The 16168-nt window shown below is 32.6% G+C and overlaps 2 protein-coding genes and 1 long non-coding RNA gene across 3 annotated transcripts in view; 1 reads left to right on the forward strand and 2 right to left on the reverse strand.

Moving 5' to 3' along the window:
* Positions 1 to 16168, reverse strand: part of LOC127863211 (uncharacterized) — an 89966-nt gene that overhangs the window by 53887 nt on the left and 19911 nt on the right. The window lies entirely within an intron of this gene.
* On the reverse strand, positions 1450 to 5809 carry LOC127863212 (uncharacterized). The gene is made up of 2 exons (XM_052402598.1): positions 5681 to 5809; positions 1450 to 4845 (listed from the first exon to the last, which is right to left on the reverse strand). The coding sequence occupies exon 2, from the start codon at positions 3732 to 3734 to the stop codon at positions 2742 to 2744; it is 993 nt and encodes a 330-aa protein (XP_052258558.1). The 5' UTR covers positions 3735 to 4845; positions 5681 to 5809; the 3' UTR covers positions 1450 to 2741.
* LOC127863215 (uncharacterized) lies at positions 6435 to 7684 on the forward strand. The gene is made up of 3 exons (XR_008041000.1): positions 6435 to 6569; positions 7028 to 7118; positions 7387 to 7684. It is a non-coding gene; the product is annotated as an uncharacterized LOC127863215 (long non-coding RNA).

The raw sequence follows: 16168 nt of genomic DNA on the forward strand, positions 1-16168 counted from the left end.
AAGTTGCTAAATGTTTATTATGAGAAACATTTGCCCTATACAAGAAAAACAATATTTATGTTCAGCTCAATTTATACAATAATTGTCATTCATGTATATATTACATGTCATAATATTAAAATATGTGAGAATGTAATGATAATTTACCTTTTAACACTTAAAGTACATGTAGATCTACTATAATAATAAAATATCTTTGAATTAAGGTTCTTACAGTAAACTTGATTTAGGGTTGAATACAAATTGAAAATTGTTTTTCAATTCCCCCTCCCCCCCCCCCCCCCCCCTGACTTATGAAAACTGCTTTGCTTTAATGGTAGTATATATGTATTTCCACTGGGGTTAAATGTTTAGTTTGCCTTCCTCTGACTCTATCTATGAACAATTGTAATGTCAGTGCTTGTATACACCTCTGTAACCAGTTATAGGACAAGGGTAAGGCAGAATTTTCACCAAACACCTTATCAAGAAGGGTGAAATCCATAATTAATTGCTTGACAATTAAACACTGGGGAGCAGGGTAATTTGATATCTGCTTGCCACCAGCCAGAACTGTGGGATGATTACAATTGATAAGAAAGATGAAATGTGCTCCAGTGTTTTAATTTTCTGAGATGATGATATTATTAATTTGCAAATAATCAGATGAGAATGAAACAAATTACACATTAAAGGATAATCTTCTTGCACAAATTGTTGAATTATTCACTATATATATTAAAGACAGTAATCAGGTCATAATTCTTTTTATTTTGTAAAATACAATTTAGCTACATATGAATTAATAATCTATAACTGAATACATATATTTGCAGTTGTAGATTATGACAATTGTATGCAAATGTATTTATGAATAAAGCATAACATTTGAATCTGACTGAACAATAACAGTATTAATTAATTGATAACGAGACTTTAAAAGAAGCCAGTTTATATTTATATTTTTACTGAAAACAAATATGAATTTATTTTACTGAAAACATAGATATGAATAGACATAGATATGAATAATCTCCTTACTCAATATTGGATTGTAATGAGTTCACAGTATATAATGTTACTATTCGCTTCTGTTATATGATACATGTAAAGAAAAAGTATAAAAATGGTAAATATAACCGGTCTTATATTCATAGCAATGACCGTTTGAGAAAATACACCTTCTTTAATATAAGAGTAATAGTTTAAACAGGCTGGGGTGCAATCATTTATTTTAATTTATCTCAAAAGTTGAATGGGTAAAGAAATATTTATCTTAATTGGAAAAAATGAAGTTTGCACATTCCATTGGTGTCTAATTTTATGATTCACTGGTAAATTATTGTTTATTCACTACAATAATTTCAAAATCAGAACCTGACGGAATACGCTAACTTTTAAAAAAAAATTATTTTCTTGATCTGCTTGCAGCTTATACACTACTTTTGTCGTATTTTTAAATACATTTAACTCAAGATTTTGCGCAATTTAGATCAATATATTTACCTCTACATTATCAATCCAGATATTGTAACATTAAGACTATTATAACCATTATTTTATTTTTGTGAAATATTGATAGAAACGTGTTTGAACGCGTAAGTTAGCATAACGTTCATTGTCAGTCAATACCTGATGCCACATGGATTCGAATCCGACATGGGGCAGATTCTTTTTCTCCCTTTTAAAGTGCCCTTTTATTTTCAAACTGATCAGATGGTGTTAGCTTTATGGTAAAATAGTTGTTAAGTGAAATCATTATTGAAAGCTAAACTAACAAAAATGTACATTTTAAAGAAATACTACTATAGCCCGATCGGGATATATTTAGTGATTGAACCCAGTCTGTTAAAAACACATTTTCATAATATTTTTAGTTTCTTAATACTAATTAAACATTCTGCCTCCGATGTATCCATCAAAGAACAGTCTATCAAATATTTGTAGTATCCATTGTTTCTTATTAAACTTTATAATATTTACACCATCCATGTATCCTTCAACGTACAGTTTATCACATTTTTGTAATATCCATGCTTTCGTAATACTTTACACCATTCATGTATCCTTAAAAGTACAGTATATCACATGTTTGGTATATCCATGCTTTTTTTCTCCATTTATGTACCCTTTAATAAAAATACTGTTTATCACATTTTGTAATATCCATGCTTTCTTAACACTATACACCATTTATGTATCCTTTAAAGTACAGTTTATCACATTTTTGTAATATCTGTACTTTCTTCATACTATACAACACTTACGTATCCTTCAAAGTACAGTATATCACACTTTGTAATATCCAGATGTTTCTTAATACTAAACACGATCCACATCTTCTTAAAATTTCAGTTCATCAAACAGAAAAACATTTATTTACACTGAAAGTTCGCTGTGTGTCTACACGTGTCTTGAAAAACGAATTAGCAATCATTTCATCCGACAGAGTAACATTCATAATTATATTATTGTCTTTTTAAATGTATACTAAAAGTGGTCACATATTGTCAAACTCGTCACTCAGTTTTGCATAATGTCTCTGCTATTGATAGCTCCTATTAAAATCCAAGTACGTTGTAACAGACGTTTCCGAATGACGTTCCCTGACACTTATCGATCTGCAAACATCTGAGTAGGATCTAATTTGTTCAGACTCTCTTGGTTCATGTATGCTGACTTTCCTTACTGTTGGGATGGGACATATGGTGTCCCTTTCCCTCTCTGGTGTCCTGGTTCTTGGAATGGGACGTGTGATGTCCCTATCCCTCTCTGACGTCATGGATATTGGGATGGGACGTATGAAGTCCCTTTCCCTTTCTGGCTTCCAGACTTTTTGGGGTTCCTTTACAGTTTGATGTTGATTCATCAGCAATTATCATCATTTCATCTTCTTCTTCCATTTCTTTTGTATGCTTGCCTTCTGACACGAACTGAGGAAGAACACCATCTGTCGAAGACCTTTTCACAAGCCCCCATGTCAGTTGACAGCTGAACATCTGCCAAGCAAGAGATTCTGCTGGTGAACATTCCACTAGAAGCTTGTAGTCGTCTTTCGATAGGTGAATGGAGTCCATACACTTGCACTCACTTGAAAGATCTTCACACGTCTCAGAATGCCATGATTCTGTAACTATGTTGTTACGTGGTAAACCTTTGAATGTCAATGGTAGAGTGCACACCTGAGAGGTTCTATTCATACCAGGGTCAGGATCTTCGTGTGTTGTCAAACGCACCAGATTGTCCATGAAGAACACTAAGTAACAATCTTGAAGACTAACGTTGTGTGTTCTTGCTTTGGTCTCAAAGTGTGTCTGATACGTCAACGGATAGCGATTAATGAATGTTTCAAAGTGTGAAACATTAGGATCAGATGCCATTTTAAGCCATCTTTCTGCAGTTTTGAGGCTATATGTACAACCAAAACTTGATGTAATGTCAAAAACTGTCGTCAGTGAATGGTAGTTTATAAGTAGATCTTCCGAATTAAGCTGCTGAATGACACCATGATAATTCCTATTGAGGAGGGATAGACCAGCATCAAAGAGGGCATACAGCTTTGTTGTCTTTGTTTGAAGATATTCACTTGGTGTTCTGCTTTTCTTTATGCTTCTTTTGTTCACAAACCATGTGGAGAAAAATAACTGGATTTCAATTGGTACATGATGAAGCCATTCTGTCACGACATCGAATGACCGCCAGTCAAGTGCATCTGCAGAGTGATGACATATGCTGCTAAAACACTCTGCACACATCTGAAGATGTGGAACTTCTTGCAAAAGTTCCGGGTCATTGTACTGCAGCTCAGTAACTGTTGCGCCACCAATCACAAATTCTTGAGTTTTGGAATTCAAGTCACGCTGCAACTGAAATCGATGGGAGTTGCCTTCATCACAATATTTGCACTTGTAACTGTCCAAAGTTCCATCTTTCACAAAGACAAATGTAGTTGATTTCAGATTATGCTTTCCTTGAAGTTCAATTGAAAGCAAATTTGCTATTTCTGAAAATGTTTCATTCGAACAAGTCTTCAACTCTACTACAACATGAATATCTCCTTGGTGAACACATGAATTATTGCAGCTGATGCATACACATTTGCCTTTCCCAGACAAGTATTGTTCTAAACAAGCATTTAAAGTTTTATCAAGTTGTATATAAGAATGTGTCACATCATTGTGTACGCAGTTTTGTCCATGGATAGCATCCGCTGCTGACTTTCGCAAATTGTTAGTTTGGATTGTCTGTTCACACTTTTGTTGTGAAACTTCTGCTGTGTTTTTTGAAATTTTAAGACTTTGAAGGAAAACACATTTTTCTTGCAACTCTTCTTCGTATTGTAGGATTGTTTTGCGTCCCCTACCAAAATGGTATTCAAAGTAACAAATCTTTTTCCATTCAAGCTCATTGAAATGACTTTTATAATCAGTGTACAGGGTATAGCTGTGTTTTATATTAACATTTAACAACAGATCTTCACACCATAAATCATACTTTGCTATTTCCTTGTACAGGTCAACAACATTGAATATATTCCTATTTTCTTTTTGTTGAAAGTTAAATACTATGTCTGTTAATTCACTGAGAACAGTTTCGCACACTAAGTATTTGTCAGACAATTTGATTAAATATTTCAACACAGACGAAGCACTGACAATCTTTTTCCCTTTAAATTCAGAAATCCCGGCTTTGTAACTCCTTTAGTCACGAAGTATGTTACTATAATTGACGTTTGGTTCATTTTCACCCCTACTGTTTTGAAGAAAAGTTGAAAGTCTTTCACATTCAATCCAGCAACTACCATTTATTTTTATAAAGGGTAAGTCATTGAGACTTCTTAACATAGGTTTGTCATCCATCTGACATCTGAAAAAAAGAATGCCTTTGTTATCACTTGACTTATAACACAAGATTTAATGGTATTATGCACATGACATTTCTATAAAATAGCTTTTTAAGAATAAAAGAATAAATTATAAAGAACACTTTGAATCACTTCTAATATTGCTAATTGACATTTGCTATAAATACATTGAAATCAATGTGAAATTTGCAAGTTACAATAATAATTACGTAATACCTAAAATTTACCAGAGACGTAGGAGTTAACATTAAAGTTATAAAATATCACAGTCTCTTATCAAACAAATTAACATACGACCAGTGTTTATAATAAAGTCTCAATCAAAGACATCATTAAATGTTCCATTAATAATAGTATTCAAACAAATGTTGGTTTTTAAGATATTTTTTATCTGAAAAGGAGGATAAAACTAAGTTCTATAAAAGACAATTGTTTGTTTTGAGTGAATATGAAATACATCTCGAACAGTAAGAAGTGACAAAAATGCAATATTACCTGAGCCCAAGTGATAATATGGACATTTTCTCACTTCGATGTGAGATAAGTATTTCATGTATTCACGAAAAGCAAACAAATTTTCTGTTTATTTAATGCATTTTAATGACAAATAAAAAGGGTATTTCGACTTTTTGTATTGAAATATATATGCGCACATAGCCAACATTTTAACGTCATACGTAATAATTATATAGCTACCATGATACCTACGTTATTCCCATTTTATACTTGTATTTATGCATTGAATATGCCATTTGGTTGCTTGCTGTCCATATTAATGATGAAATGTTAGGTATTTATTTCAACATGAAATAAAATATTAATGTAAAAATTACTCACCTTCATTATCTGCATCAAAAATGATCTATCATATGGTAAGCCCAAGGTATTCACACAAAAACGCGCTAATACAAATGTTCAAACTCCTTTTTATGTTGAACTTTTTTGACCAATTTTCAAGTTATTTCACTATCACTGTGTACTATGTATCACAAATGAAAATCATACAAAGAAAGTTTACAATTTACTTTTTATAAAGTTCATTTTATGACACCACAATAATCATCATTGGCAAATATACATTGTAGGAAAATACATTCTTTATATCTGAACATTTACACATTAAAAATGCATATAATTACAGTGATTATAATCATGCAGTGTTTCTTTCTAAACAGGAGAGAAAACAATACAATATCTTCAGCCAGAAATAATTTTCTTGATCCTTAAGCTACATTGGGCTTATCAGAGATTTATTGGCTCATAATAAGATAGTAAGCTGACACTGCAGCATTCTTGTGAAGGGCAATTTGTTCTGCAGCAATTCACAATCAGATTTGATTCTATCCTTTACCCTAGTCCTACAACTGTAACAGTTCACTTGAAAATAATCATAAACCCCTAACAAACAAATCCTGCCCGCTTGATACTTGTAATGTGAAACTGGGGCTATCTTTACTGGCTTGCTGGAATGTGTATAATCTCTTCTGATTGGTTGGGAGCCAAATTTGAACGTGTAAACATAGATCCATGCAGGACCTGAAATGTAGTTTCAAAGCAATGTTGGGACTTTTGAAGTTTTAACAATACCTGAAATACTTTGATGGACATTCTTAAACAATTAATTAGAATGTGGAAATCAACATTTTGTGTGTTAACAAGTCTCTAAAAGAGGAATTCAGTGAGTTATGAAGCGGCCCTTTTGGAAATGCATTGAACTGTTAAACAGGTTTGTATTTTTTTCTTTACATTGTTATCTTATAATGTTATGTTTAATTTAATGATATAATTTAACAGTTACAAAGATCTGTTTTGGTGGGTGATTAACATTTTAAATAAATGATGCAACCAATTATCTTTGCAGTAAGTTCACATAAAAGACATAAGTCAGTCAAAGGTATCTCTATCTTACAAAACCAACATATAGTTGTAACAATCAATTGCCTAATCAGTGACCAAATGAAAGGGCAATGTAACCAATACTTAGATTTATTTATGAATAACTACTCTGCCACAAAATGTAAAGCCTTTTTTTCAATTACATATTTACGAAAGCTATGATTGTTATCACTTAAAAGGTGTTGCATTATTTAAGTTGTTATTTTAGTAGATCCCATATGATCACTTAATTCAGATTGGCTAAAAAAGTAATTTTTAAATAGTAAATTGTATTTTTTTTGCTTTCAGCGATTTTCAAAAAAGATTGTGAAGCAACTTACCCATGACAACGACCTCAGAAGTGCAGTCACAGAGTAATGGTGCTGTTATCACTTAAAAGGTGTGAAGCAAAAACTTAATATAATGGGGTTTGTAACTAAATCAACATTACAAATTCTCTTTTTATAAAACACCCTATGAAATGACCTACATCTGAAAAAATGTCAAATTTATTTTATAATGTGAAAAGTAAAATATAAAGAGAAGCAAGTTGGTGAACCATGTTGTGTTATTTAAGTTGTAATTTTAGTAGATCCCATATGATCATTTCATTCAGATTGACTAAACAAAATGATTTAAAAATAGTTATGTGTATTTTTTGCTTTCAGCAACCATCAAAAAAGATTGTGTAGCAACTTTCCCCTGATAACGACCACTGGCTCAGTTAAGTGCAGTCACAGAGTGATGGTACCTCACCAGGGTCTAGTTCAGGCAAATGAAGATGTCTAAAAGTGATTTTCATCTCAATATAATAACTGTAATTTCTTAAAACATAAACTTACTTTATTTACTGTGTTTTTATGTCATATAACAGTGATACAATAATGTGTGTTGTATTTAGGAATTTATTTCTTAACGGGATGTGTAAGAGTAAATTATTTTATTTTATTGACTGTCAGTATTTGTTACTTTCTTATATATATATATATATATAAACATGTCATAATATCATTAAATAAAAATGTTTAATATTTACAGTCTATATATTTTACTTTACATTTTGCTACATTTTTCTGTACAGAATTTTTTGTGTGTACAGATTTTATTTTGTGTACAGATTTTATTTTGCACAGAATCCCATTCTCACATTTTGGTTCACCCCACATTTAATTCTGCCCAGATTTTCTTCTACCCCTTAAAAATTCTGCTTAATTTAAATAATTCGTAAAATCTGTACAGAATTCGTTCTTTGTTTATATTGAAAAAATCTATAAATAGAAATCTGCTTCAACTCATTTTTAATGGACACCAAATATTATCTGCACAGGTTCTATACAGATTTTGTGTATTTTATTCTGCACATAATCTGGTTACAGTCTGCCCAAACTTTTTCGTACAGGACTTGAGTGCATTTTCAGTCATACAAATGATACACTTTATGAAGTGTTGGAAGTGAATTTTGTAAGCGCATTATACACTCAAGTGTACTTTTCATCACTTCAAATTAATATGCTTAAAAATTAACCAAATTTTTAAAAAATCCCAGCATTTTGAAGCCAGCATTCATTCTTTTAATGAAAAGTTTGTGTAAACACATACATAAAAAACAACAAGAGTTCCGCGGTCGGAGATGACCGCATTGAAGCCGGATTTTTGATTTAAATGACAGGAAAGTACCTTTCGTGTTTTTGTCAATGCAATACTTAAATTACTAAAATATTGTTCAAAGGTATAACATGAAATAAGAACTTTAACATTTTTACATTCAAGGTCACAGTGGTTACTTACTAGTTCTGGCCAACCTTCATGTCAAGTTTCAAGACTCTAGGTCCAAGCATACCAAAGTTATAACAACTTTAACATTTTTACATTCAAGGTCACAGTGACCTTGACCTTCAAATGAATGACCTTGAAATGTCCAGTGGTTACTTACTAGTTCTGGCCAACCTTCATGTCAAGTTTCAAGACTCTAGGTCCAAGCATACCAAAGTTATAACAACTTTAACATTTTTATATTGAAGGTCACAGTGACCTTCACCTTCAAATGAATGACCTTGAAATGACCAGTGGTCATCTGTTAATCCTGGCCAACCTTCATGTCAAGTTTGAAGACTCTAGGTCCAAGCATACCAAAGTTATACCATGAAATAAGAACTTTAACATTTTTACATTCAAGGTCACAGTGACCTTGACCTTCAAATGAATGACCTTGAAATGACCAGTGGTTACTAACTAGTTATGGCCAACCTTCATGTCAAGTTTCAAGACTCTAGGTCCAAGCATACCAAAGTTATAACAACTTTAACATTTTTTATATTGAAGGTCACAGTGACCTTGACCTTCAAATGAATGACCTTGAAATGACCAGTGGTCATCTGTTAATCCTGGCCAACCTTCATGTCAAGTTTGAAGACTCTAGGTCCAAGCATACCAAAGTTATACCATGAAATAAGAACTTTAACATTTTTACATTCAAGGTCACAGTGACCTTGACCTTCAAATGAATGACCTTGAAATGACCAGTGGTTACTAACTAGTTATGGCCAACCTTCATGTCAAGTTTCAAGACTCTAGGTCCAAGCATACCAAAGTTATAACAACTTTAACATTTTTTATATTGAAGGTCACAGTGACCTTGACCTTCAAATGAATGACCTTGAAATGACCAGTGGTCATCTGTTAATCCTGGCCAACCTTCATGTCAAGTTTGAAGACTCTAGGTCCAAGCATACCAAAGTTATACCATGAAATAAGAACTTTAACATTTTCGAGCACGCCGCCAACCCGCCCGCCCGCCCGCCCGACAACATCAATCTATAAGCCGAGATTTTTTCTAAAAAAATCCGGCTAAAAAGTACAATTCAATAGATAAGTACACACTTTAATTAGAATGTTTAACCTTAAAAAACAAAAACAAAGGTTACATATCTACATAAAAGAGAGGATTCAAACAGGCTATTGCCTATCTGGAATTAACAACTTAAAATATCAAGCTCATACCAGTGATTTTTCTCCCCTCTGATTACCGGTAACTGATAAACAGCCAAATACAGGTGGTTTCCGCTTCAAAAATATTAAAGTTTTCCCCTCCTTAAACTGAAATGTTTTCCCTATCATTTACTACATTTTTATATATTATATCAATTCCAAATCCCTTTTTAATATGGACAAAAGCAGCACATTTAATTCAATCATATTCTGGATCGTAATATATGATAAATGAACCGTATTCATGAAATTTATATAAATCTATACCTTATTTTTAAGATCTTCCTTTTTTGTTTATTATTGCGCTACATTGTATTTGAGACTGCTTCCATAAATAATAAAGATGTATTTTTTACAGCTTTAAAGATTTTTTTTACAATAGATAACTCAATTTTTTTTATCAATTACAGATTAATTATTGATTTAATATAGAATAGCTTAAATTCTTCCTTTGTCATGTTTAAATGCTACAATTTTCAATCGACCAGTATTGACCAATAATGACCAGTATTGACCAATAATGACCAGTATTGACCGGTTTTAACCGGGTATTGACCGCCGGCCCGGTCAATACTCAATTGACCGGTCAATATGCCAACCCTGTTAACAATAGGTGTTGTTTTAGAATTTGTGAAATTTGATAATAAACAGAAGTTGATGTATATCATGGCCAAATAACCAAATGTAACTGTTTAACAATTTGAATTGAGATGCTTTATTTTCTGATGTTTGATGTATGTTTTTCTTTTCAGATAATGTACATTTGTGTGATTCTATGTTTTAATAAATAAGTCATTAACATTTATGCAGCATACTGTAACATTATGGTTAAAGGGATCTTTTCACGTTTTGGTAAATTGACAAAACTGAAAAAAATTGTTTCAGATTCGCAAATTTTCGTTTTAGTTATGACATTTGTGAGGAAACAGATTATTGAACATTTACCATGCTCTTATATAGCCATTATTATGCATCTTTTGACGATTTAAAAACCTGAAAATTATAAATCGTTGCAACGCGAAACGATTGAATAATTTGGAGAGTTCTGTTGTTGTCGTTTGATTTTGTGAAACTACGAAGATTGCTTATATACACAGTGATTTTTTGTGTTTTTTTTTCTTACAGCCTGTGCCTTTTGGATTGGGAAAATTAGCGCTATAAACCATGAAATTGGGAAAAATAGCGCGATAAACCATGAAATTGGGAAACATTATAAATACGATTATAAAAACAGAATTAAAATTATTAAAGTATGTTTGACAGCATTTTTATATTATAAAGTGCTAATTAAATGTGTTCTTTTAATGAAGACAATGTTAAGTTAATATCCTTCCACATTCATATTGAACTTGCAATAATCTATATAGATTCTTAAATATACCATTTAATCATAACCTCTTTAACAGTAAGAATTTAATTCAGTATTCTTTTAAATTAAATATCATATGGTGAAAACATTAACAAATATTTATAAAAAAACGCTTTAGTGGTCTTGCTATGTCAATGATGTATTAAATAGAGTTAAAATAATTAATTTCATTTCTTTACCTTTCAACATCTTGCACTTCAATACTATTTCAGTGAACTGTAAAGCGTGACAAACATAATAAAGCAGAATATGCATATGAATCTGATTTTACACAGATCCACTAACATATAAATCATATCATGTTTGTCTCTTTCCATTTTCGAACGATACTCATCTTAAATGCATTAACTTTGTGAGTAACGGTAGACTAACTCCAATTTCCCAACACTGATTTCCGTGATGCACATTCACTGTGAAGATTTGTAATAAATATTTGTTGTTTTTATCTTAAACATTGTATTTTGCGTTAAATGACACACACATTAAATTATTCCGTAATAACGATATGATATCCCTTGTTAATTTGAATGTTATTTATCATTTTCGCTGCTCATCGTAAATTTCTTGTCTGCTTGCCGCCATCTTGGGTGTGTGTAAAAACAGGCGTTTACAATCGGGATACATCAACTATCGTCGGTATCCTCCGCAATATAGAGAGAGATGTGGATAGCAACGTAAAATCGTATTCGGCTAAATTCGCGAAAAATACGTAAGTCAGTTGTTGTTCGGCGACGACTCGGCAACTCGATCGGCACTCGTTCAAAATTATTGCTAAATTACATTGTAATCTTATTGGCTTCATTGGGAAAATTTTGTCTTTTTTTGGGAAATTTTAATCAAATTTTTGGGAAAAAACGTCATTTTTTGCAATTGGGAAGCAGCGGAATATCGGCTGTAATTTCTGGCAAAAAAAATCACTGATACAGTATAAAATACGTCTGTTACTGACATACTTGGCAGGATGGCAGAGTGGTCTAATTGGTTTTTACTCCAGAACTCCAGGGGTCACAGACACTGGTTCGAGCCCTGCTGAGGTTTACTTTTTTTTTCTTTTTTTAATTTAATTCTTGATTTTTTACTGGAGCTTTTTAGATCCAGTGTTTACATTTATCAATATAAAGCATTTAATGACACACTTCAAAACATGCCAAAAATCTGTGAAAAGGCCCCTTTAACATTATTATACTATGTTGGTTATCTGGTTTATCCAGTGAAAAAATGTTATTATATAAAAAAAAATACAGCTTAATAAGACTGATGAAATTACTTATTGTTATTAATGTATTAACATACTTCTAAAAGTAATAAACATATAGGCAATGACATTATTTATTAATGTAGTAAGGCTCCTTACATGATTGTCCTTATTAATAAAGACGGAATAACCGGCGGTTTTCACACCGCAATTAAGTGGCGACAACTTTTTTGGTGCTAGTGAAAGCAGGGTCTTCCCCAGGCCATTTAAGCGCCCCTTGCCGGGGTGCTTGAATTTCGAAATCAGAGTCCCCGGAGCGCTTGAAATTTTCCGATCAGTGTATTCTTCAGTAAAAGAAAGTGGAGATTGTCCAAAAAAATCAAGGTTTCCCTATCAGTGTATCAATATTCCCTGTTTTAAAAGAGCACTCGGTACCTAATTTCACAAGTAATCGCCATAAACACCACATGGGGTAATGGATAATCCAGTGATAAGAGAATAGCATGACGCGCGTATCGATTATTCTAGCCACATTACACGGTCATTTAAATGCTGACAAGGATGTATCTGGTAACTTTCCAGTCGTCAAACTGTGAAGTTCATCGTCCAATCGGTTACGCGAATGCTTATGAGGGCGGGGTTAACTATCGACCATTATTTTTGATTGACGTCGGGCATGAAGTAAGAGTTTATCGCAGCTTGATTAGCAAGAAGTTGTACCATTTGAGTAATATAAAACCGGTAATTAGTACAGTACAGAACATTAAAGACGGTTTCGGGCATCATCATCACACCTTTTTACTGTAAACAATTGTTACCTATGACTCATAATTAATACGAGAAATTAATTGCAAGTGGTAAACAATTAATTATTATAGCGAGTAAGTTGTGCGAATGACTCCCGGTTACAATTATGTGACAACAATTTATTTAATTCCAGTACATGTATATTTCAACATGTCCATTTATAGAACTGATTCACCTCGTTTTTCTGACATTTATTCGACACGTAATGCGCTTTAACAAATTTTCGTTGAATTAATTACGCACACTTGTAAATGTTTCGTCCGATTATCGATAGTTACAAGACTGATGATGGCAACCGGCCGTGATCCTCGTGGACAACGTGAATTTCATGCATAATTCCGTTAAAACAGTTATTCGACTCGTAAAGTGTTTAAACAAATTATCGTTGAATTTATAACGCAACGGTTAATATTTGTTGAAATCTCAAATGGAAATAATTAAATTTGTAATCCGAAACCCATTCCCGTAAGTCGATGTTAACGCGTTTTTAATCTGAAACACACTTCCGAATGTAAATGTTACCGCAACATTAAATATTTTTGCTTCAAATTAGCAGTGCAAATTTGTTTTGTGTCGAATCTTTTTCTCAATAAAAAAGAGCGCGAAAATTATGCAGCATGTACAACGTCGCGTCTATTGCATACAAATGGCGTGTATTGAGCGTTTTAACAAGCACACAACAGGTCAGGGGATTGACGCATATTCAGAGGCAGGCAATATTTCATCAAATCTATAAATAGTCACTTAAAAATGGCAAGGTTTGTGTTAAAGAAACAACTGAAAGCTTTTATCGTAAATATTTACCAGAAAGAGATTGATAAAAACGGAATAAACGGGATTATCGGGTAAGAAATAGAAACTTGAAAAATAGTAAGTATACAGTAATAGAGTCGGGTTGAAACGGATGTATTGGGGAATCGTTCGAGTCGGGATTTTACTATCTGTGCGGAAAAGTTTTAAAACAATTAAATATAAAAAAAAAAATATTTTTAAATGACTGGGGGATTTTTTTTGAAGAGTTATAGCGCACCAAATGACGTCTTTTGACGCTGTTTTTCTTTGAGTTATAACGCACCACACAACGTGAATTGACACGTTAAATTAAAAAAAATCAACGTCGGGAGGGCACACCCCTCCCGAACCCACCCCTGATCGGCCCCGGGGCGCCTGAAAAAAATCCTGGGGAAGGCACTGACCTGTAACAGCTAAAAATCAAAGGTATCTTCCTGCTTTCTGCAAAATATTGGTCCTCAAATTTTTTACTTTGGCTTTTGGGCAATGATTTTTTTTCTTTTCCGGTCATGGAAAGGTCAGATAGCGCTAATTTGGACATATCTTTTCCCACATATGCAAATGTTTCATTTGTATAACTTCTGTTATGTTCGTAGTGAAGCGTTAAAATCAACCGATAATTTTCTGTCAACTTTTTACAGAAACACCGATTGCGCAATAATTTGCCTAGCAGGTGCGTGGTTATTGCTACTGTAAATGGTAGTTGCAATAATTCAACTCTCAGCTTTATAACTCAAAGGGTTGCTGAGAGTTGCAATGCGCCATCTATTGTCCAAAGGTGCAAAATATCATCATCACTGCAAAGGCTTAGGAACACTGATACTGCAAAAGCTTATCAACGTTTACCTGTCTAAAGCACAAACTTATGCAAATGGTACCATTAAACCAAGAAATAATTGCTTTTTATTTACGTTGCTATTCACCTGTATGAATATTCTATGCTAATTCTGCACTGAGTCTGTACAAAATCTGCCCAGAATCAAGACAGAATTCATTTATTCTGTACAGAGCGGACACAGACCCAGAATATACCTTGAAATCTGTACAGATTTTCTATGCAGAATTACAATTAAGCAAACTTTTATCTGTAAAGATTATAACACCAGACAGAATTTTAACACTTACAATTTTACAAGACAGATTTTTAGCAAATGCATTTTAGCAAGGCAGAATTTTTGTACTTGGTAAAAAAATAAGGCAAAATGTTTGACTTAGAAAAAATCCTGATACAAAAATTTCAAAATGGGACTTGTATAATTTAAGAAACAGACTTCTGCTTTCAGTTTCAAATTGCTTATTGCAGGAAACATTTCTGTATTCACCGAAAACCAACAGTAATGTTCAATTGAATCAATTCATACAATAGTTAAAATGACCAAAAATATACAGCATATTATTAGGAACAACAAAATACAGCAATATTTTTCATGTCATAAGGAACATTATAGAAAGTTAAAACTTAAACCAACAGGCTTCAAGAAAAATCTACAATGGAGTGAAATAAGGTTTAATATTTTACAAAGTTTTTATTCTTTGCCTATTGTTGGATAAATTGTCCCAAAATACTGAAAATTGCTAGAAGATGTTGCCTGCTGTATCTCGACATTTTAACTGATATCCAAAGATAGAGAGATCCAATTACCCAAGTATATTCAAACACCAGCATCAGGTGTGGTAAATTTACTCTTTCACCACATATAAGTTGGGTAATTGGCTCTCTTTTAATGAAAATATCCATTGGAATGCCAGTGCTTTAACTATACAAAATTTGTGACATGGCAAGAAAAAAAAAACATTATAAAAAGAAACAATTAGGAAATTAAGACATTATAAAAATGTTGTAATATATATGGTTTAAAGATGTTTGGTTTAGTCTACTTTGAAAAGGACAATACACTTGTAAGTGTGTGACAAAATCACAGAGACCACGCCGGGTATGCGAATACTTCGTTGACGGATGGCACTTCACTAACAGAGAACAACAAACGCCACGCGCGAGAGATAAGTTCCTCTGTTTTATTTAAAGTTATATCATAAAGATTAGTTTTTAAGACAAGACACATGGTCGAGTTGATAAATGGTGTATCCTTTTGTATTGGGAATACACAATTTCACGGAAGAATGGTACAGTTTTGCCCAAAAAATAGAAAATTCGATCGGAAAACAGTATAAACTGGATGATCAGTAAACATTTTAACAAAATAAAACTACTTAGAATTATTGCAAGAAATTGTTTGTTATTCCAGCATGTAGAGTAATCACTGTGCTTCAAATACTGAAATTTTGATAGTATTCGATG

This window comes from Dreissena polymorpha, unplaced genomic scaffold (genome assembly GCF_020536995.1).
Source record: "Dreissena polymorpha isolate Duluth1 unplaced genomic scaffold, UMN_Dpol_1.0 chrUn002, whole genome shotgun sequence".
Lineage (NCBI taxonomy): Eukaryota > Metazoa > Mollusca > Bivalvia > Myida > Dreissenidae > Dreissena > Dreissena polymorpha.

What these genes read in the sequence shown, in the direction of transcription:
- LOC127863212 (XM_052402598.1), bottom strand. Translation starts at nt 3,734, where the DNA reads ATGTGTGCAGAGTGTTTTAGCAGCATATGTCATCACTCTGCAGATGCA.